This window comes from Mytilus trossulus, chromosome 9 (assembly GCF_036588685.1).
Source record: "Mytilus trossulus isolate FHL-02 chromosome 9, PNRI_Mtr1.1.1.hap1, whole genome shotgun sequence".
Lineage (NCBI taxonomy): Eukaryota > Metazoa > Mollusca > Bivalvia > Mytilida > Mytilidae > Mytilus > Mytilus trossulus.
This window is the reverse complement of record NC_086381.1, coordinates 68,619,241-68,644,375: the sequence shown is the minus strand read 5'-3', so window position 1 is coordinate 68,644,375 and position 25,135 is coordinate 68,619,241. Positions and strand designations below refer to the sequence as shown.

At 30.9% G+C, this 25,135-nt stretch overlaps 1 protein-coding gene across 1 annotated transcript; it reads right to left on the bottom strand.

The window, feature by feature from the left end:
• Window positions 1-1,421: 1,421 nt before the first annotated feature.
• Window positions 1,422-22,625, bottom strand: LOC134683300 (CD9 antigen-like). Its single transcript, XM_063542501.1, has 8 exons — window positions 22,179-22,625; window positions 11,149-11,349; window positions 9,959-10,033; window positions 9,139-9,237; window positions 8,449-8,538; window positions 6,284-6,367; window positions 5,223-5,284; window positions 1,422-4,710 (listed from the first exon to the last, which is right to left on the bottom strand). The coding sequence occupies exons 1-7, from the start codon at window positions 22,242-22,244 to the stop codon at window positions 5,225-5,227; spliced, it is 675 nt and encodes a 224-aa protein (XP_063398571.1). The 5' UTR covers window positions 22,245-22,625; the 3' UTR covers window positions 1,422-4,710; window positions 5,223-5,224.
• Window positions 22,626-25,135: the final 2,510 nt, after the last annotated feature.

The following is a 25,135-nucleotide window of genomic DNA, read 5'->3' as shown; positions in this document are numbered from 1 at the left end:
GAAATCTGATTATACATGTTAAACACTTGCTCAATACCCATGCTTTTTGTGATTTGTTTACTATAAGGTGACATTCGGTAAAAAATGGAAAACAACGCGTTTTATAATTTATTGCGTCCGAAGCGCTTTTCTGGATTTACCATCATCAGGAACGCTCAAAGCCAAACATTTGAAATCCGAAGATGTATAAGTAGCGAAAATCGTTGAAGAACTATATGTCAAAAATACCAAAAATAAATAACCAAAAAACTCGGCATTTAATGAGCAGCCATATTTGTTAAATTATAACAAACAGAGGGAAAAAAATTGACGATTATATGAGATATTTGCGAAAATAATGATAAAATCGTGCACAGAGGACTAAGTTTATGACGTATATATGCATTTGATTCAAAAATTGGACAAACATTATTTTTCATCACTCACTCGTTTCATATAACTTTAATCTATTGTAAGTATGTATAAGTTCTTAACTATGAACTAATCATTATTTGATTGATTGATTGGTGCAACTTTCAGCAATACTGCGCTATTACGTGGTGGTGTGTTTTTATTATAATTCTCGTGACTAATTATGACAATTACTGCTTTGTTAATACGATACATAACAATAGAATAACTGGTGAATCACACAGCTACAAATCTGCCATTGAAATTCGTCTGTCAAAAGATCAACTTTTTGTGAACGTCACCATACGATCCAACACACTCTCTCTACCAATTATTGAGAAACAGTATGCATGAGAGCCATAAAATTGGTTCGTGTTGCTTATTCCTTAGTTTTCTATGCTATGTCATGTGTACTATTATTTGTCTGTTGTCTTTTTAATTTTTAGCCATGACGTTGTCAGTTTATTTTCGATTTATGAGTTTGACTGTCCCTCTGGTATCTTTCGTCCCTCTTTTACACTCTTTCAAAAACGACAATATTAGCCGTGGAAGATGATAACTAACAGATTACTGCTTATACAATAACAAGGAACATCTAAATGTCATGACAAGATCAATCAGCAACGTTTTTACTCACTGCAAAATTAATGTACATCTAGATGCCATCATATAAGATTGATCAACCATGTACCTTGTAAATACATTTGCAAAGTGACGATCTGATATGTCTACAACTTGATTTCACACCATAAAAGAATATGAATATGCCATCAAACAGTAAACATACTATTCGTTATCTGATGCCAAATAAACATGTATACTTCAACATGCAACCCGAGCAGCTAATTTTTTGCTAGCAAATTAGACAAAATGATCAGTCATATGGCATAACTTTTGTTATCGAACTGAAATGTCTATTTCTAGTCTGCCACTCATAGACAATTTTATGACAATTTGTTGCATTGCAGACAAAGTGCAAACATTAGTTATGAACAACCCAGACTCTTCATTTACAAAAAATAAAAACGATATATATTACAACATCCTTTATTGCATTCAAAAAGCTTCCCAGGTTGGGATTATGAAAGTAACAATGACTGGTACACAAAATATGCAGATGACAAAATTAAATAAATAATGAATGAGTGCAGTCCAATAAGCAGTAAGCTTGGTTTTCTGCAGTTTGAAAAAATATACATTATGTTTGCATAAGAAAAAGAATTGAAATGTATAAAGTAAAAACAGTTGTAAAAAAAAAATTAACTCACATATACAACAGTAATACAAATAAATTTTTAAAAAAATGGTACATATTTTTAAAAATTCGCAAAAGAAAGCAAGAAAAAGCGAGGAACAAACGCCTGACGAAATTAGAATATTCCAGATATTTTAACTCCTTTTATTTATTTGGATATTGGTAGGCCTGAATTTGTTTTGTATCATATATAAATTAGTTTGTTTTAAATGCTTTTAATTTCGTTGTAATTATTATTTTCTAAAAGTGCATAATTCATTAGACTGTTTAAATACGAAAATCATTGAAAACCAATGTTAATTGAAGTACGTATAACTTTTTTCAGTCTAATTTCATGTTGCTAATAATTTCCAACTTTTAGCAATACATAAAGCAAGCAGAACAAAAATAAACAAAACCTTACAATATGAACATGATCAAAAGTAAATTGAATATGTTTCATAAATTAACCCAAAGACATTTTGTTTTGTATCGTAAAATCTGTCATGCATGCCCGTTAGGTGTGGCATAATCAAGACTCTACAAGTTGTTTAAAATGACCTAATCTCTTGTTTTTTGGCAATGTAATGCGCTTCTTCTGACACCAGTATTTTTCCTACGAAAAATGCATTTACAAAGTTCATTTTCTTTAATTTCAAATTTAAGAACACCTTTTTGATATGTCATTTCTGGAATTTACAGACACCCCCCCCCCCCCCCCCCAAAAAAAAAAAAAAACTCTGAAATGTCTGAATTATTCTTCAGTTGAATGCTATTAGTCTCAATTATATAAAAAAACAACTATTATCCTGACTAATATTTTTTAAAGATAAATGTTTATTATGGTTTTGATTGCAATAGTTAATTAAGATGCTCAAAAACTTATTTGATTTATTATCTTCTTGTGTTAGCTTTTTAAAAGAAAACTATCGTATTTAATAGAGAGAGATGCATTCAGAATAGTAAATTATCATCATGACAATAACGAAGACTGCTAGGCATTTATAACTTATTACCAAAATATTAACTGCTTAAGATCGATATATTTGTCTACACTGTTTTCCTACATTCTTGTGAAAATTTAAATACTCCAAAATACCGTTGATGTGAATTAACTGGAAATTAAAGTGTTATCTTATAACAACCCTATCTCCAACCTGGGACATTATGCAGATATACCATAAAATATACTTACAATCAGCTTTAAATAAAAACAAGTAGCATACTTTGTGTAACTTTAAAAACTTGAATATAAAACTCCAGGATTAAACATCTAAGATCAAAATTGACAAATGCAGTGAACAAGGTTTATATATATACATATCTAAAGCAATCCATATAATATAGTTAGAGATATCTTTCTATGAATTTGTTGTGAACTTAGAAAACAAGTTAAAATCGTGATTTGTATCTTTTTGGAACTCTACAAATCATCTACATGTATTTGTACCATTTCAAGATATAAACATATATCAATTTTTTTTTATTGAATTTAAACTTCATATTATTTGCGATTGTGATAAATTATTTGGACACATTTGAAAATACACATTATCACCACCTATAGATATAGGAAGAGTCAGTGTGAGTAAACCATTATAACTTGTTTTCCCCCCCCAAAACAATCTCTGATTCCTTAATTCAACATTGTCATATACACTTTCTTTTAAGAGTCACAATTACCTATTCTGAAGATGGTGTTGGTTAGCTTCACTTTAAGTCAAATAAAATGAATTTACTCATCCTCTTTTGAGTTTTCATAATCTTGCTTATAAGCATGAAGGTTTGAAAATTACATTTAAATTTGGTTATTAATAAGACAAAATGCTGCCATACTTCAAGAGGTATGAATTATAAGTGTTATTTATGTACATTTCAAATCAATATACAATGAACATAACTGTACACAACCTTTATATCAAAAAAATAAAGTGTGTTTGGTTCCAATGTTTTGTTGGTTTTAATTCATTAATGGTTAGTTTTAATCTGAATCTTTTGAACTTTTATTCAAAAACGAGTTATTTTGAAATCAGCATTTTGCATATCATAAGTAGCAACTGCATGATTAAAGAAAGTCAAATTCCTAGTAGTCTAGGCATATTTTCGAAAATCAAAATCAAAACATGTTTTGAAAACATCATAATCAAAAATATTCAACCAATGTTTAAATGCTATTTTCATGTATAAAAAAATAATTACCCACCCACTTTGTAGATACTTAAAAGGTTAGTCAAATTCCAAGTATATATATCCAAAAGCAGATTGAACCAATGTCTTAGTCATGTACATCAACTAGTGCTAAATATATATATACAAAATGTACAAATTATTATTGTACAAACGTAAAAAAAACCTGCTACATGTATACGTATAAAATAAACGAAGCACTTACACATATTCATACAATTTGTACAGTGATACGATAAAAAATCTCATTCAACTAGAAATACTCAACAACATGAAACTGCCCTTTGATATTTCACATACTTTCATATACAGCAGAACGTTTGATAGACTGTAAAATGGCAAGAACTTTTTGTATAGTTAACACCAACCAAAAAGATTGATAATAAGACTGATTTAAAAACCTTAATCAGTTTTAGACTAAATTTGTTTTCAAAATTCAGACTGTACAACACAAGTTTAAACTAAAACCAGTGTCATTTTGAAACCTAAATATATCTCAATCAGACGATGACTGAGACACAAGCTATACATTTTATTTGGTGTTGCTATGGTAATTGTATTCAAATATTTTTTTTAATATTGACGTTGCACCACCTTAAAAAGGTTATTTTTCTGTATTACATATAAACTTATACCCAAATTAGCCCTTTGTGAGAATAAAACAAATGCACTAGAAAAATATAATTCTTTTTAATTTCATACATGAAAGAATGAGATAAAAAAAAGTCTTGCCATATTCACAAAAAAAACACATTTATTTCCTGCATGATTTTATAAAAGGTATGTATACATATAATCTATTTAAAACATTTATATTTCGAAAGGCAACAGTATTACAGCTAAACTTTTTTTCTGAATATTTCTGTCTTTGCTTTTCCTTTCTGGTTGGCTGTTATTAACTAAAACAAACGAAAAGATAATTTTAACATATCATCTAAGAATACATTAGAAGTCATACTACACCCAAAGTGGCTTCAAATAAAAAAATTCAAAACTAGTAAAAGATTCCCGAAAATTTGAAGGTTTTAGATTGTGATACAATAATTATGTAAATCTGGTTTACAAACTTAACATTATAAGAATATTTCCAAGAATTCGAGAGTTGAGAAAGTGATGTTATAAACATAAGAAAAGAAATTTTAAAGGTATAAAAAGAAATGTTAAATCTTCAGGATTAATTTCGGTAATATTTGATGACAAAGCTATAATAACATGTAATGTTGGACTACACGAGGGTACAAAATGTTCACCACTTTACACAAGGCTTAGGACAAACATACAAGACAATGACTTAAACTAAAAGGCAAAGTACTTGTAAAAACTATGAGACCAATACAATCAATATGTTCTGTTGAGGTGAAGATTTCATGTCTAAAGAAATGGAACTACCCTAAAAGATATGTATACCAACCTTTATGCATGGATATCCCTGACAGCACAACACAGAATCATGGCAAACACCATTCCTAAGATCTGTAAATAGACATAAAATGGAAAATTAAACATCAAATTGTAAAACAAAACTTGTAGGGTAGCTTGAAAGTTGAGCAGGGAGTTTATAGATCACATGAGTTTGCATTAAGTGTGTTTTAATGTTGTGCAACTGCTCTGTAGGATCTATATCTCTTTAATTTTATTACATTTAAATGTAATGTAATCAGGGTGTATTAAAATGAACAACTAACACATGAAGATAATCATTAAAGACATGACCCTACAACCATAATAACTCACTCCTTCACAATTAACGAAGGACAGACATCTAATGAACTAAGAAATTGTTTTTCGCAGCTAAACGGGGGCCTTGGTGGCTGAGTGGTCTTATTAATCCAACTTCTGTATCATTAGCCTGTCAATATTGAGGTTGTGAGTTCGAACAACAACATGGAATATGTATCAACTCTAATCTTAATTGATTCAGGTTCTCATATTTTCTGTCAAATGTCGTAGTTCTCTCAAATAATTTTGGCTTCATCCAACCGTAAAACCTGACTGCCACGAAATAGCCAAAGGTGCTGAATGTTATGTATACCACTAATCAATCCATCACAGTTAAAGTGATCCCACATGAAATATGATCTCTTGTATGGGTAAAAGTTAACAGAATGTCCATAGTACTATTGTTGTTTCGAAAAAAAGGATCCAGTAAATAATGGTAACAGTAGTATACCCTGTTCAAAATCCATAAATCGATTGAGAGAAAACAAATATTGGTTACAACAATAAACCAAGTGAAACACGTGAGCTGTAAAAGGGAAGCAATGGACCAACAGAAGCACGGAAGTTTCAACAAAAACAAACGTCAATGCAACATACAAAGAAACAAACTATTTAATAACAGCTGCCATATTCCTGACTTGGTACAGGACATTTTAAGAAAAAATATGGTGGGTTGAAACTAGTTTAATGGCTAGCCATTCCTCTTGGTTAATGGTAATGTTATAAATCTAATGCAGTGATAGAAATACCAACCAAAATAAGTGCTATTCCGAACAGTACACCAGCTACTACAACAAAATTCTTCTTTATCCATTCAGAAAATACGGCAGTACAACCCTGTTAATAAATATAAAGTAGTACTACTGAAATACAATTACCAAATATAAAGTAGAACTACTGAAATACAATTATCAAATATAAAGTAGTACTACTGAAATACAATTATCAAATATAAAGTAGTACTACTGAAATACAATTACCAAATATAAAGTAGTACTACTGAAATACAATTACCAAATATAAAGTAGTACTACTGAAATACAATTATCAAATATAAAGTAGTACTACTGAAATACAATTACCAAATATAAAGTAGTACTACTGAAATACAATTACCAAATATAAAGTAGTACTACTGAAATACAATTACCAAATATAAAGTAGTACTACTGAAATACAATTACCAAATATAAAGTAGTACTACTGAAATACAATTATCAAATATAAAGTAGTACTACTGAAATACAATTACCAAATATAAAGTAGTACTACTGAAATACAATTACCAAATATAAAGTAGTACTACTGAAATACAATTACCAAATATAAAGTAGTACTACTGAAATACAATTACCAAATATAAAGTAGTACTACTGAAATACAATTACCAAATATAAAGTAGTACTACTGAAATACAATTACCAAATATAAAGTAGTACTACTGAAATACAATTACCAAATATAAAGTAGTACTACTGAAATACAATTACCAAATATAAAGTAGTACTACTGAAATACAATTACCAAATATAAAGTAGTACTACTGAAATACAATTACCAAATATAAAGTAGTACTACTGAAATACAATTATCAAATATAAAGTAGTACTACTGAAATACAATTACCAAATATAAAGTAGTACTACTGAAATACAATTACCAAATATAAAGTAGTACTACTGAAATACAATTACCAAATATAAAGTAGTACTACTGAAATACAATTACCAAATATAAAGTTGTACTACTGAAATACAATTACCAAATATAAAGTAGTACTACTGAAATACAATTACCAAATATAAAGTAGTACTACTGAAATACAATTACCAAATATAAAGTAGTACTACTGAAATACAATTACCAAATATAAAGTAGTACTACTGAAATACAATTATCAAATATAAAGTAGTACTACTGAAATACAATTACCAAATATAAAGTAGTACTACTGAAATACAATTACCAAATATAAAGTAGTACTACTGAAATACAATTACCAAATATAAAGTAGTACTACTGAAATACAATTACCAAATATAAAGTAGTACTACTGAAATACAATTACCAAATATAAAGTAGTACTACTGAAATACAATTACCAAATATAAAGTAGTACTACTGAAATACAATTATCAAATATAAAGTAGTACTACTGAAATACAATTACCAAATATAAAGTAGTACTACTGAAATACAATTACCAAATATAAAGTAGTACTACTGAAATACAATTACCAAATATAAAGTAGTACTACTGAAATACAATTACCAAATATAAAATTAAAATCGATTTGTTATAGAATCATATGCAAAACAGTGTGGATGTGGCCATTGATTGACGTCCTAAATTATCCCATCGACTGGGACAGATTACGTGAACTTTTGTCTGTAACGACCACTGCTCACTATGTACTTGTTAAAGACACTAAAACTGTGGGGTTGCCAAAGGTTCTCAATACCTAAATAAAGTAATTCGAAAAATTAATCATGAATAACACGATGTTATATGATTTATTTCAATAATATAAATCAAAACATAAAGGTTATTCCTGATTAATGTTGCGGACTATTTCATTATTAAAGGTGTTAAAAACCTTTGGTTACCCTACAGTTTAAATTCTATGATAAGTAAGTAGTGAGCAGTGTCGTTACAGACAAACGTTCACATAATCTGTCCCAGTCATTGGATGAATAAAGGACGTCAATCAATGGCCACAGCCACACTGTTTTGAATATGATTCTATTATGCCAACAAAGTATTTACATTTTTCAAAATAAAGAAGCAATAGATGCTTGCCTCAACAGAAGAATTTAAGGATGCTTTCAACAATGAAAATTGATAGAATCTTGAAATTTAATACTCTTTTGTAAAAGAACCAAGTTCGTTCAAATATTTCCATGAAATTTAAACTTACATGAGTATCGAAAATGGCATCACAGATCATTGGATGAGCACATGATGTTGGTGAATAATCTGTCAAATCGTCAGCTCCACAACATCGGAACTACAAAACAAAAAATAGTCAAAATGTGCAATTTAAAATAAGCCATTTTGTGACAGTGTAATGCCATGTTTGTTTGAATAGTGATGTTTAAACTACTTTTTTTTATTTCCATGTCCAGGAATTGTCCCCTGCTATTCAATATTCAGTCTATTTATATTTTCTGCTAGGTGAACAATGGATATAGTTACACGTCTTATATCTGTCTATGTGTGAATGATTTATAAAATGTCAATATAGCTTGTTGTGGCAATGTATTGTTGGGAGTAATAATATCTAATGTTTAACTCATAAATTTCTAACCGTATAGATCAACATAACTTGTATGACAACGTTATAAGTTCTCATTAACCTCAATTTCAAACAATATGTGTACATAAAAATTAACATGTAGTTTTGTACATAAGTTAATCATTCATGTTTAGACTGTTATGATTATCATTTGTTGAGAATGTGCCAGTATTTGTTTCGGCAAATAATTGTCTTAAAATCAAGTGACTTTGATAATTTCACATGACTTGAATTTTATGATAACGTGATCATGTATTGAACTATCGAAGCATTATGTTAACATTTTGAATAGGATGTTACGTCATAACTTACGTTATCCTGGATCACTTGCATGAAGTTTGTAGCTTCCTCATCGCCAGCACAGGTGTCTGCAACCTTCTTCTTTAGAACTTCAGAGACTACAACTCGGAACTGTGGATATAAACAGGGTGTTTGAAAATAATTTATTATCAGTTATGAACTGTTTAGGCATGATGCAAAAGGCAATATCACATACACAATCATTAAACCCTGTGTAAATAACTTATTTTTTGGTAATCACCCCAACCTCCAGCATGTCAAGTGTTATTGGATAATTTTCAATGTGTTTCTCCCTTTTCAGTGATATCATAGAGAGACGAAGGAATATTGAACATCCTCTGTCGAAAACAAAATGATAACCAAATGTCCTTGTGACAGAAACAATTTGAAAATGGCTTTGGGTCGTTTTTCGCTTTTATGCCATATCACAATCATTTTGTTTAATTATACCTATGGTATCTTTTCCTCTTTTATAATGTATATCTACAATTCTAATCAGAATTTAGTCGTGGATGACCTCATAATGGAGAGATACATCAACATAGACATTCAATTTCATAACATAATTCACAGATCATGTAAAAATAAGAACAAGTTTAATCAAATTTAAATAAACCATTTCATCCAATATTAAAACAACCTTCAACATGGCGTGTTCATTTTTTGAAGGAAAAAAACATAACATTGTATTTTCTATTTTAAAGCAAATTACATTTTATCAACAGCTATTATATAGTATACGTTTTATTACATAAACTTCAATTATGAATCTTTAAGTGGTGTGGTATTTAAACTAATGCGAGTCAACATAGATGTATTCTATTAAGCTTACCCCGTCCTTGGCAACAATCATATAAATTCCTATTCCCAGTAGAGCACAGAATATGATAAATAGACAGGCGAAAAACTGAAAATCACAAAATAAAAGTCAAATACAACGTAGATATAACTTTTAAAGTCTTGAAATTATTTAAATGTGTACAATATTAAGCCCATTGTTTTGTGATGTACATTTGACGTGACTCAGTACTTGTACATCCCGTCGTTGCGTTATTGTGCAATGGTAATTTTATATATGTTTGTCTTTCATTTTTTCTTAAATACTTTGTCTATCGTGTCTATATGACCTTTTTTGTTTCTTTGTTACAAAATTGTTTATTTTTCACTGATAACGATTATGTTGAATGTTGTTCCCCTATTTTGACATTATTAACCCTATTATGTCTCTTTGTTTTGTTCGCAGCTCGTTGTCAATATAATGGAATTTTATGCGACTGTCATACAAATGAGAGGTTAAGCTAGCTATATTACCAGGTTTAATCGATCATTTTCTACTTACAAAGATGCCTGTACCAAGTAAGGAATATGTCAACTGTTATCAACTCGTTTGAACATGTTGAAGTGTTTGAGCTTTAGATTTTGCAATTTTGATAAGAGACTTTCCGTTTGGTACTTTCTTCATATTTCGGTATTTTTCCGATCATTAGATCTAAATGCAACATAATATCTGCTTATAAATAGATTGTATCCTAAAGATCCATAAGATTTATTGTTGTGCTTTTGTTTAGTAAATACTTCAGATTAGTATGTACATATGTGCTTCCCGGACATAAGAAGATCTATTAATTGTACAACCGAACAGTTACGATTAAAATAAATAAATGCATTTAATACAGATTCTTTACGATTCGTAAATTTAACAATACAATGGTTACGATATTTTTAACTTAACTATCTCTCTCTCTGTTGTTACATGTGATTTCATTGTAGCCTAGGGTCAAATATCATCCTTAAGATGAGCAAAATGACAGGACCCAACATGCCCAGGGACAATATGTATTGAGATCGATCAGATCGCTGTTCACTTATCTTGCTTGCATTGTTTCATCAGCTGTTTTAAATTTTAACAAGTATTTCCTAGTTTAAATGTTTTCGATTTGGTATTTTCGATTTCGCAGTAGTGTTTTGAGTTTTGCCAAGTAATGTCACTCATTATTGTTTCTCAATTTAACAAATACTTACCAAAACTAACATTATCTGATTTTCCCTGATAGCTCCACAACATCCTAAAAAGCCTATCACCATTATAATAATACCAACTACTATAACAACATAGGCTGCGGTATAAAGAAGGGAAAACTCGTCTATTCCATCGGTGTACTTGTCAAACTCGTCATCAACTAGGATCCATATTCCAACTCCTAACATAGCACATCCTAGTAACTGGAAAGAAAAATCAAATTGTAAATGATTATAGAGTAAAAACCTACATACAATGAGGAAAATTGTGAATAATTGAAATTTGATATTTTAGAAAACGTCATGACAATCTTAAAGGTTATGCCTAAATGTACAAGTCTTGTTTGCCCCCTCCCCAACCCCGTTTTTCGTCCCGTCTTAGTGTATTTCGTGTGAATTATTATTACAAATATACTCGGGCTCGCACCTGTAATTAGACATTTGTCGTTTTAAGCCTTTATTTAGTCATAAATCTGTGTGGTGTTGTTAAGCAAGGTATAACATGTATACAAGCATGTTTTGGAAAAAGTACACAGCATGTGAAATTAGTATTAACGGGTTTTCGCCACGAAGACTGCCATGGCAGTCAATTTAATTCTTTACAACGTGGATCGGTGCCTCGCGTAAACGTTTTGAATTACCAATACAATTTTCTACATGATTATTGGTGTATTTGGTAAAACTTTTTAGGAATTTTAGTTCTCAATGTGTCATTGCTCTTAAACTTCGTACTATATTTGGCTTCTTTTTTTTTTACTTTTTTGAATTCGATTGTCATTGATGAGTCTTTTGTAAACGAAATGCGCGTCTGACATGTACTATTATCCTGGTATCTATGAGGAGTTTATAATCTATATAATTTGTAAAAAAATAATTTCATCGTGGATATAATATAAAACTTTAGCGATGACTTCTCTGCATTAAGAGGGAAGATAATGATAGATTGGCCACCATGTTTGAAATTGTTTTCCTTTTTGTAACATTTTCACTTCAGTTATCAGTTTGAAATCGACAACAAATTATCATTTTAAATGATTTATGTTATTCATATTAATTAGTATTTAGATAGCTGATGTAGGTTGGTATATATGAATCGCATGCAGAACTTTTTCACTATAATATATTATCATATAAGTCAACAAGAGGCTTTCAAGAGCCTGATTCGCTCACCTGAAACGTTTTGCTTAAACCTTTCACACTTATTATTTTTGCTTTAAAATGCCATTTAAATGTTGATCATATTGTTTATTTGTAGATCTTTCTTTGCCAAACATTTCTGCTGTATATAGTTTATCTTTATATTTAATAATATTCAAGATAATAACCAAAAACTGCAAAATTTCCTTAAAATTACCAATTTAGTGGCAGCAACCCAACAATGGATTGTTAGATTCGTCTGAAAATTTCAGGGCTGATAGATCATGACCTATTGAACATTTTTAACCATGACAAATTTGCTTTTGATGCTTTAGTTTTTGAGATATAAGCCAAAAACTGCATTTGACCCCTATGTTCTATTTTTAGCCATAGCGGCCATGTTTGTTGATGGATCAAAACTTCGGATACAATTTAGAAAGAAGATACCCCAACGAACATTCATTTAAAGTTTGAGGAGAAGATTTGTTTAATTTAAGCAAGTTTGATGAACAAATAGAGCTTTGTCTTTAAAGGGCAATAACTCCTTAAGCGGTCAATTGACAATATTGGTCATGTTAACTTTTTTGTAGATCTTACTTTGCTGAACATTTTTGCTGTTTACAGTTTATCTTTATCTTCAATAATATTCAAGATAATAAACCAAAACTGCAAAATTTCCTTAAAATTACCAATTAAGTGGCAGCAACCCAACAATGGATTGTTAGATTCATCTGAAAATTTCAGGGCTGATAGATCTTGACCTAATGAATATTTTTACCCCATGTCAGATTTGCTCTAAATGCTTTCGTTTTTGAGATATAAGCCAAAAACTGCATTTGACACCTATGTTCTATTTTTAGCCATGGCGACCATGTTTGTTGATGGATCAAAACTTCGGATACAATTTATAAACTAGATACCCTAAGGAACATTCAGTTAAAGTTTGGAAGTATTTGGCCTAGTAGTTTCAGAGGAGAAGATTCTTGAAATAGTTTACGACGACGACAGACGACGACGACGAGACGACGGACGACGACGGACGCCAAGTGATGGCATAAGCTCACATGGCTATGCCAGGTGAGCTAAAAAGGAATATGCTAGTTATTTTGTACTGATATCATGTATTTGGTGGACAATAAGCGAAGATTAGTCCATCAATCGGTATCGTGTAACCGAACATGATTGTTTAGAGATTGAATGGAATTCGATGGCTTCATTTATAGTTAAGAGATGTAAGAGATCATAGACATCAATGTCAACATCGTAAAAAAGCGTGCTCACTTGAGTATATATATTACACTACAATCAAACACACGAAACAAACCAAAGTAAAATAATATATAGATATATAGGAAGATGTGGCGTGAGTGCCAATGAGACAACTCTCCATCCAAATAACAATTTAAAAAGTAAACCATTATAGGTTAAAGTACGGCCTTCAACACGGAGCCTTGGCTCACACCGAACAACAAGCTATAAAGGGCCCCACAATTACTAGTGTAAAACCATTCAAACGAGAAAACCACCGGTCTAATCTATATAAATCTACAGTCACTTGTGACAAACTTGACAAAGAGGCAACAAAAGATCGACATGAAAAATAAATAAGCTATAAACATGAAAGCGATAAGGTGTAGACTTATTTAAACTGTGATTTGTATTACCATTCATCATGTTCATACTCTTGAAATAAACCATCGCTTTAACAATCAGTCTTTACAGTTGACTTTTTCATCAGCAAATTAATTAACATCATATTAACTTCATTCTGATTAATTTACCATGTGATATCCATGTTGTCATAGTAACGGTAAATAATTAGACAGAAATATGGCAGACTGATATGTCGAAGCAGTTGTTATCAGTTGAGTAAGAAGATAGTTATACCACGGAAGTATCATATTTAACTTCCATGATTATACACTTAGACAGGTTTCATACTACAAGTATCTAAAGATACATTCTCTGTCCAGAAAAAATCTTCTTGACGTTCAACAGTTTTAGTTACTGTAGGCTCAATAGAGCATACTCCAATCAACAAGCATTTAGTGTCCGAAAAAAGATCATCTCAGAGTTTGTTTGTGTTTGCGTTGCTCGGTCTTAAGTTTTCTATAACGGTAGTGTTTTATGGACTGGTCGGTTTGTTTTATGTTTTGTGTCGTGGAGTAAGTTTTTCTTATATTAAAGGGTTTCAAATGTACCTTAGGTATCTACCGTCTTTATCTTTTTAAGTATAGTTTACATGATATATGATCAGTAATAATTATCGTATTGGGTTTTTTAAAAAGTGAATCGGGACAATATTATCCATCTATCATTTTTTAACATTTTTTTTCTTCAAATCTTTGATGTTTGGCCTAATTCATTGTATCCTCTTACTTTATTTGGGCGTTTTAATATGCAAAATAGTCTTATCAAAGTTAATAAAACACTATCTCCAGCCTCGATACACATGATTACATTTGTGTTTCATTTCAGGTCACAAGTTGTTTTCATAAAGTTATGATTTTTATAAACATGATCTAGTATTTATGAATTGTTTTTATTTACAACCGAGGTCTTGGTGTCCTTCTTTGACACTGCCGGGTCTGATATATTAGGACAAACATTGTAGCTGGTAAATGTAAATAGAACGGGATTTTACTACAATAATCGTTTCACCCCTGTGCTTTAATATATCTACAAGTTGACGATTTTATTTCATAGAACCAAGTAGAGACTAATGGTTAGGACTATATTGAACTCTTTATCTAATATGGTTACATATACATCTGTATACCCTGACTATGGAAGTCCGAACTACTATGTGTGTGTTTCTATAGGAATGGTTAAAATCTGTGTTGAAGCAGAAGAACAGGCCCCGTATTCGTATGCCATTATATTTTAAGTTATATGTTGTCGCATGGAAGTTATATAAGAAAAAGAGTCAATATAATACACCCGTGGTTGTTGTAACGGCTTTAGCTTGCGAGTGAGCTGTCTTATTGGCAATCATCAAGGCTCCTTATTCTATATTGATAGAATGGTTTAATGCTCGTCTGATTATTATATTGTGCCATGAATAAGTACCCACAAATCCTTTCTTTTTAATCAAGCCTACATTTCATTATGCACTATACATATCTAACTAAGCTCGTATGAATATGATAAAAACAGTTATTATAAAACAAATGATCCGCAACAAACTAAATCCGATACAACAAACAATAATAAAGTTGTTAAAATTCTACAATCTATGTATAATTAATTTCGCAAGGCTTCATTGATCGTTCAGCAACTCTGAGTCACAGATGCTTTTTATAGGAAGAAATGATTAAAATAGAACCACGGCAAGAAATTGGAATGATAAATATTGTCAATTGAGGTACTACTCGCATATTTATCACTGGACGTTGTAGAAGAAAATCTATTCATCATGCTATGCTGATCAGTTCATAAAATTTAACAATAATATCGTCTTGTCCGATCTGCTTTTATTGAATGATAGAATTGAGTTCGATAAAGAATCCAATGGCAAATATTTCGTGCATATTCATGTCCTTAAAGAATTAAAGATCCTTTAGCTTAATTACTCACAGCAGTGGTATCATTTTTGTTCTTTTATTGAATGTAGATCGAAAAGAAACCAGTGACAAATATTTCATGCATATTTATGAACAACCATATCAATTTTAAATGAGTCAAAAAATCGTTAAAGATACCAGTTCAACTCATCTAAAACGGGCATACATTATCATAAAGCTGGGGAAATCGGAACTTTATCTCATTGGTCAAATTATGTACATCAATATCAAAACACATTCATGTAAGCGTTATGTGCATTCTTATAAACAGTGCACATGGTTCCTTCAATAAATCTTGATTGCAAATGTGTAAATCTCTGCCGTTGATTCACTTCACTGGATTATACTAATGGTAGTACATCTATGTGACATCCTCACTATTTTTAAAGATTTTTGTTATGTTTGACTACACAACAATATTACACTTTATACTGAATTATCGCGTTATGCAAATAAGACCTTATCAAATATTTAAGTACTAATGCAGTGATACGTGTATCATATAAGATCGTAGGCGTGAAATATGAGGGTCTTCATCACTTTAATGTAATTGCCATAGACGCGCAAGGCTCTGTGTTGAAGACCGTACTTTGAACTATAATGATTTACTTGAACAAATTATGACTAGGATGAAAAGTTGACTCATTGGAACTCATACCGCATTTTTTCTTATAATTATTGACAATGATGATAAAAGAGAAAAAATACTTTGTACTTAATTATATAGCATGTGTAAGTCAGAGTAAACTGTATACCTAAAGTATTTGAGGGAAACCAAGAACCCAAATATTTTATATACAGGATATGACCACTTACATAATTGCTTTGTTAAAATTGCTGAACATCAAACGCGCAAAAAGATATCTTTTTATAGTGCAACATGAATGATATATATATTAATTAAATGATATGAGCAAATAAGCCCCAATACGGATAATTCAGCATGTGCAATACTAAAAACGTTCCACTGTCGATATAAATCAAGATTTAATATTGCTCTTCGAACAGGGCCAATACGGAAAAAACAGGGCCAATACAGAAAAAAAGCGGGAAAAAAGCCGTATTAGCCCTAGGGTTCACTTCCGGTTTTCAATTTACTTACGCCATTACTTAACTTTGGAAGTATCGTTATTAGATATAGGAATATGTGGTGTGAGTGCCAATGAGACAACTCTCCATCCAAATAACAATTTAAAATGCATAAAAACATTTGTATAATATTTTTTAAATTAAAGTCATAAATTAAACAGGTTAAATGATGTGCAATGTTTTGTAACGTCTTATAGAAGTTTTGAAACGGATAAAACAGGGCCAATATAGAAAAAAGCGGGAAAAAAAGCTGTATTGGCCCATGGGCTAATACGGGACGTTCACTTCCGGTTTTAAATTCTCTTATAATCATTTAATAAAAGTGTTATGAACTGGCTGTTTCTGTATTGGCACTGGTATAGATTATCGGTCAGCTGTATTGGCCCTCGACCCTACGGGTCTCGAGGCCAATACAGCAAACCTTGAATCTATACCAGTGCCAATACAGAAACAGCCAGTTAATAACACTATAATATTATTAATTCGTATATTTTAACAAATTTTATTCGTTTAGAGATAGTCACAGTCATGTTAAACTATATTTTCGAAGGTAGAGAGAAAACGGCGGATAGCAAAAAGCATATTGACCTGCAAAAAGCATATCGCACGGTTATTTTTAGAATATCTAAAAACCGATATACTTTGTGACGTCATGTAATGAATTTCAAGATATTGTTTAACGTTTTATAACACATGATATCTGTCATCGATTATTTGACAAAAAATCTTTAAATAAAGTAAATGAAATAACAACTAATATGTTGTTACTGTCAAGGAGACAATGTAATATCTATAAAATTTCAATAATCCTAATTGACGATTTTGATACAAATATGGTCGGAAATTAATAATATAACAAATATAGCCTTTGTATGAGGTCAATACAGGATATATCGACCCAAAGAAGTATATCGACCTCGGACTTCGTCCTCAGTCAATATACTTCTTTCAGGTCAATATATCCTTGTATCGACCTCACACAAAGGCTGTATTTGTAAAATATATATATATATATATATATGAAACCACGCATTTTGTTTTGTGATGTATGACTATTATACCTTCGATAACGTTAATTTATTATGTTTTTCATTACATGTGATTGAAGGGAATGTATGGAATAATATAGTACACATAAAACAGCAACGAAACAACACAAAATAAACAAGGCATAGTAGGCATATGATATCAAAACAATAAAAAATCACCCATATCGTCACAAATATAAAATATAGAGTTATAATTCTGTGAAAATATAGTCTGACCGGAAGGAGAATCTTTACAATTAATTTTATATAAATGGGGGATATTTATGTTGTCAATATTGCGTAGCCTAAAGCCTGGGAGAAACATCAACATATTTTATGTAATATCTATTTTGATGTCTGATAACAATATAATCCTGTATATTAACTTATTACATAATATCATACCGAGATAATCATATTAAATCAGACAAGATCAATCATATTTCTCATCTTGAGGATAGATGATTGTTTGTATAAGATAACATTATCAAAAAAGTGTTTTAGGAGGTTTTAGAACAATAATCTACTGAAAAACGTATATACTGGTAACAGTATGTTCCGTTTGAAATATTATTGGATACTTTGTATAACATGTACAATTTGATAATAATTTCCCTTCCTCATTTGATTAATTTCGGCAATATCAAGGTCTTTCCACTACATTAGGAAAGACCTTGTTGTTTTTCTATATCTATATTTAAAGTTGTTCGATAATTTTAACCCAGTATTTGTCTACTTGAAAGCTTGTACTTAATTTATCAGTCCAAAATGTTTCACAGGATTTACAAGATCGACAGGTATATATACATACCGTGTTGAAGGCCGTACTTTAACCTATAATGGTTTACTTTTTAAATTGTTACTTGGATGGAGAGTTGTCACATTGGCACTCACACCACATCTTCCAATATCTATAGGCAGGTTTAACTATATATATATATCAGTGATTCTTGTTACATTGAAACAAACGTGGATTTAAAGACACAAAGGACATACTGTAGTGTCCTTATATCACCAATAAAAGAAGCAGATCAAATAGGTTAATCTATAGAAATAAAGGTATATTTAATAACAACTTTTTTGTATCAGTAATGGTAGGAAAACTGCCAGTTCAAGGCCTAAACGAGCTGACCTGAATTTTGTATACGGACAATAGATCATAAACCTTTACCTTTTTATTACTGATTGAGACAACATCATAAAAAGCAGAAAGCCGATTTAAATTTCGAAGTTGTGTGGCTCCATTTATATACAAGTCCGCACTAAACTACCCTATAAATTTAGCTTTAGCTTAATGCCTTTTATATTGAGTTAAATTCCCCATTGTAAGAATCCGACAAAACTTTGTTACAACATTATACGGTTCAGTAAATCTACATATAAAAATTACACAACCTGTTTGAAAATATTCAATACCTCAGTCGATATCGTAGTAGTGCTACAATCGTGCACACTTAAATCAATTAATTCAATACTATAACAGTTACTATGAGATTTTTATCAGGAAGATGGAGACATCAAATACATCCGGGACCTTGTTCCTGTTATCAATCGTTTGTTGTACGTCTTCTTTGATATCGTTCCAAGCTGATAGAACAAATGTACTATAATGAGCAATACTTTATTGTATTTGCCAGCATCTTGTTTGAGTCATTTCAGTTGAGAGCTCTCAGAGGGGAGGGTCGTAGCTAGCGAACAACTCAATATAGCAATACAACTGAGGTATTGTCAATGATTGTATATGTAAAGGTTTTTAAGGACATGCGAAGACAATTCATTTGAAATAAAAGTTAACCCTTCGTTGTATAAAGGGAGATGGGAAAACAACACAATCTGTTTATTCTAAAAGTCAAGCTGTGGAACACATTTCTACAGACGAAAGCGAAGGATAGAATTAAGCACAAATATTACATTAACCTTAAATGGGTCAGTTAGTATTCGAAAAAAAACAATTGTAAAACTCTATCACAACTAAATTTACAAAAAAAATGGCTTTCCTCTTTATAATATCACAAGAATATCTTTTAGGCCACAGGTAGCAGAGGGAATTTTTGTTTACCGTACAGGAATAGAGCCTGGTTAGGAAAGGTCCGGGGTGAGAGTGGAATGTGTCTTAAACAAAGCAGTAGATAATTTATGCACTGTTTTGTTTTACAAATATTTCTTATTATACATTTGCTAGAAAGGGTCGTTGTCCGTTGTTTACAACCAGATGGGGGAAATCCTACCAAGTTTAGTAGCATCGATCGGCTATGAAATAAGTCATGTAACCAGTAAGATTTCACCAATGCTGTTTTCAAAATGTCCTTGTGTTTTTAATGAACCTATCATCTTAAATGTTTTTATTTTATTTCTTGGTCATTTTCTAACGAGACAAGGTCCGTTGTCACCGCCTTACATCAAAATTTCTGATCAAAATAACAATGTACGCCTTTGCATTCTTAGTCAATTGTTTTTTTATTAACTTTAATGAGATTTATACCATGTATACGTCTCTACGTCAACATTTCGGAAGTTAGTACTTAACTGTGGGATAATATGCGAAAAAATATATCTAACAGCCTAAGAATGTACTTGAGTTAAGTAATTTAAACTTAGAAGCCAAGCATTAAGGTAAAATACATTCACAATCCTTTTTGTGTATGCATTTTGAATTGGTTGTAAGCATTTTAAGATTCTCCTTCAATCTAATTGAAATATATAAATCTCTGTAGTATAACGAAATCAGAGATCTATATTTTAATTAGATTGGATTCTCCTAAACATTCATTATTGTAATGTTTACTGCTTGAGTGTTCAATATCTAGTCAGTGCCAAATATTACGTGCTTTCATATTCACAACAACAAACAACCGAGCTCTTTCGCCAAAACCCAAGAGGTACGTTCTATATTCTAAGTGAAGAAGAAAATTTGGAAAGCCAACTAGCTACATGTACACGTCTTTATATCTTGTGTTACTAATGCAATTTGCAGAAACATATAATACATCCGACCGAACATGATTGCATTATTGATAATATCATCAGGCAAAGTCAAATTGAGACCCCTCTTCACTACTTCTGCATGGGTCAGCCTAGAAGTACAGACATGACAGATAAGCAGATTATAGACAGACGGATATATGTAGATAATGGAAGGAAAACGCACCATTTACTATTTTTGCTGAACAAAATACTTTGCACAGAAAGATGAATAAACCGATTACGACAAAATTCTGACATAATTGCCTAGATATAATTTCTGACAAAAGGAACTCGCCCTTATCGCCTGAAACAAGATACAGTTTTTCTGACACAGAGATGTCGGAATGTATTTACATCAAAAGAACATACTAATATGCTCCAGGAAATCTTATTAAAAATGTATACACATTAAATATATATAACATTGTATGAGAACATACTTAGGTACGTGCAAATGGGATACATTTCTGCAAGATGTTTTATCTTCATCTGAACAATCAATTAAAAATAAAATCCTATCCAGAGAGTTAAATTAATCATGTTAATTATAGAGTACAGAAATTAAATAAAAAGCTTTTATTTTTTGGATTATAAAAATGTATACGTGTATGCTAACAATACGAAGAATAAAACCCCACTGTTAAGTATTCATGATATTGCACATCAATAGATTTTTTCTTATCCTGCTTATTGTTCAAACGACTTTTAATGTTTATTTATGAATAACCGATTAAATGGATGGTCTACACCCATTTAAACTTTTAACACTAACACGCAAAGAATTTTCGCAGAGGCGTAAAGTTTTACGTTATCGCCAATTTATCAATCAATTTAAAGATTAAAGAATATTTATATACGTGCTGTAGTTCTGATCGGTTATTATTTACACAGGACCTCCCGTCTAGAGCCCGAAACGCATTCTATGTGTATTTGTGCAGGATTCCAATCTATTTATAAAGCCAGAAAATAATCAATGGCTCGGTCGATCTATACAAGCGATATCTCCATGAACAATTTCCCGCCATGGTTTTCCAATGAAAATGGCGAATGTAGGTCATATTTGTTTTGATATTAAACTGGCAATGCCAATTTATCTTTTGTTTTAACCTAAAATAGATTTATAAATAAATATCACAAAATAACGTTACAAAGAATAATGCAAACAGATTTTTAATGGGCATGCACTTAAAATGATATGCCAGGTTTCTTCCAAGCTTCCAGTGTATTAGAAATATAACGTATGTATACATACCCAAAATAAAAAGTTAAATCCAAACATTAAATATTTAATGCACGTATGACAACTTCCGAGCGGCATGATTGCAAATTTAGTCTAAAATCCCTAAAAAATGGATAGAATAACACACTAACTGCTTGAAAATTATATCCCAGCTACCTGTGTAACACGATCAAGCGAAACGTTCTCGCGTCAATAACTACGGGGATTCAGAGCCGTAACACTGGTGCAGATCTGCGGTCAACAAATACACACCGACGCAAATGCCTGTTTAATGTTATCATAAATAATTATGGCAAAATTATAATGGTGAAGTGAACTAATAGCTTATGAATTATGCAGAAATAATCTCGGCACTGTTACACTTATCATTCAAATTTAGAATGTATGTGTATAGGCGATACAAATCTAATACATATTCTCTTGAGGGTCTTTATCTTTCAAATATATCTGTTATTGTTATTAATCGTCTTGTTAATATATGAATATATAGTACATGTACATAATCACACAAAACTACATGTACATGGATTATGTACTAAAATGACGTAACCTAGGCGTATCAAATGTCTATACCTTACATGGAGGGAAGGAATTAAAGGTGGTCTAATTATAGTGAAAATGTAAGTGACTATTGTCCAATAACAATAGTTTTGAAGAAAGTGAAAACACACGGAAGAATATATTATAGTCAATTTAAATAAGTTATATTGACTAATATATTATGTTCAACAACAGTGACAAATATTACAGGCATTATCGGGAATACAACGGTTTGATATTCACGAATAGTATTCTTCATACCATTCTAATTTTAATAGGTTTATCTACCTTCATACAAAATTATAAATAATACTATAATGCTACATGCATGGTACTTGTTCCTTTTGGACCCTCTGCTCCCTGGGGAACAAATGATACTGTCGCCGTGAATCCCGATCTAGAGGATGTAATGTTTCAGAATATATTTTCCGTTTGGGTCGCATCTATTCCACCACCCTTGCACTAGATTGACATTAACATTTTATATCTCGAGGTAACAGGCCTACGGAAAGATGTGCCACAAAAAAGTGTATTAATTATTTTTATTTCATTGGTAAACTGTTCCATATTTGAGAACCTGAATTTGTAAATGTTTTCCAACGGGAAGATATGCCATAAATTACTTAATTCTGAATCCTAACCAACCAGTCTCTTCATATGGCTGATATATATAATGATTTGAACCTAGCACATACTAACCAAAAAGAACGCCAGTGAGTAAGATACCGAATCGTTAAAAAATATTGCTAATCGCTGTGTCTCTCGATAAGAACACACTATAAATATCAGGTGAAAAAGTAAAAAAAAAAACTTCAGATGGATAGAGTGGGGTGCTCATTTTCGTCATATCTTTCCATGTTTTCTCCAGTTTATGTTCAGGTCTTTATGTTTTTGAAGTATACTGATATATCTATATGAAGATAACTTCAAATGCAAAATATTCTTAGCTTGAAAAGGTTTTTGTTTTGAGTAAAATCATCTGAAAAGTTGGATTAAAGGGTGTTTGAAATTTCCTATTTTTTTGTCAATGGGGGACACATATTCGCCGTTTTTAATTATCTATTAAAAACCAAATATCTGCAGCTTTAAACAATATTTATCAAATAAATTTCATTATAGACGAACAGCAGACATTTGAAAGGTGTAAAAAACTAAAATTTAGGGCAATCAGTCAAATAATTACTAAGGAATGCTTCTTTGAAATCATAAGTCGTTTTTGTCATTCAGGAAAATGGCTAAAAATCGTTGTGCAGTTTTCGGTCCTTTGCCGTAAGAGCCAAAATTTAGTCTGATTTTCTAAAATAATCATATTTGTTATAAAAATATAATTTTACGGCATATTTCTTCCATTTCAACCATCCTTTGAAGTTTTTACACCTCAAAATCATAAAACGGCAAAATTGTGTCCACGGCGAATATGAGCGCCCCACTCTACATATAAAAATAAATCGAGCAAAGACACAGAGTAGACGTGGACGTGTACTTTTACATCCTTACAACAAAAAGACACGTGTTACATATTTGATATTGCAGTTACTAAAATCTAAAATAGTCATTAACAACTAATAAAAAAAAATCATGCATTTAATACCAAATTTAATAAATTTTCAATTCGTTCTCGTCCTGCTTATGTGCTACTGCGTAAAATATTAGTTCTTAAAGTCTTGGTGCCATTAACATGATCCTCGTAAGAATTTGCCTAAAATGAACGTCGATATACAGTGACATTTTCCATGGAATTTGGTAAAGATATTTCGACAACAAATTTATAAAAAAAATCTATTCAATTTCGTCAATGATTCAGCGAGAATAAGAACAAAGAAATTCTTCATTTTATTGAATTATTCAACATGACGATACAGTTGACCTAGGATACCTCGGATTTACCGGTTTCTAATTGTCGCCATAGTAACACGGTTTTCAAATCGTATTGAATTCTGTGATTGTCTGACATTATGGAATTCACCGATCGTTATATATACAATCAAATATGTCAAAAAAGTTTTGTTTTAAAAACGTCAATAATGTTTAACGTCATGTATTGTATATATGCAAGACGTAGATGAGGCCCCTCATGGGGGTGTCCAAGTAAACACATAATCACAAATATTTTTTTTAGACAATATAATCATATAATCAATAAAAATTTAAAACAAGACGATCAAATAATGATAAATACAGTCATAGATTATAAAATTAACCAATAATCAGGAAATATTTGTTATAGTAATCAAATAATCAGTATAAAAACTGCATTTAGTAATCAGTCGCATAATCAAACGATGAGGAGGCCCGTAGATCTATAGGTTCAGTGGGTTATAGTTACACGCTAAATATATAAATGTGAATGAGCTATACAAATAAAGTGCATACACGGTCACGTATATGTTGGTAATTTGATTATCCTTTTATGAATTGTGTGTTTTTAT

What these genes read in the sequence shown, in the direction of transcription:
- LOC134683300 (XM_063542501.1), bottom strand. Translation starts at nt 22,244, where the DNA reads ATGCCGCTCGGAAGTTGTCATACGTGCATTAAATATTTAATGTTTGGA. An exon ending in GATTTAACTTTTTATTTTGG is followed by an intron (nt 11,350 to 22,178) that starts GTATGTATACAT and finishes TTTTCTTTCCAG; the next exon opens with TTACTAGGATGTGCTATGTT. An exon ending in TGCAAGTGATCCAGGATAAC is followed by an intron (nt 8,539 to 9,138) that starts GTAAGTTATGAC and finishes TTTGTTTTGTAG; the next exon opens with TTCCGATGTTGTGGAGCTGA.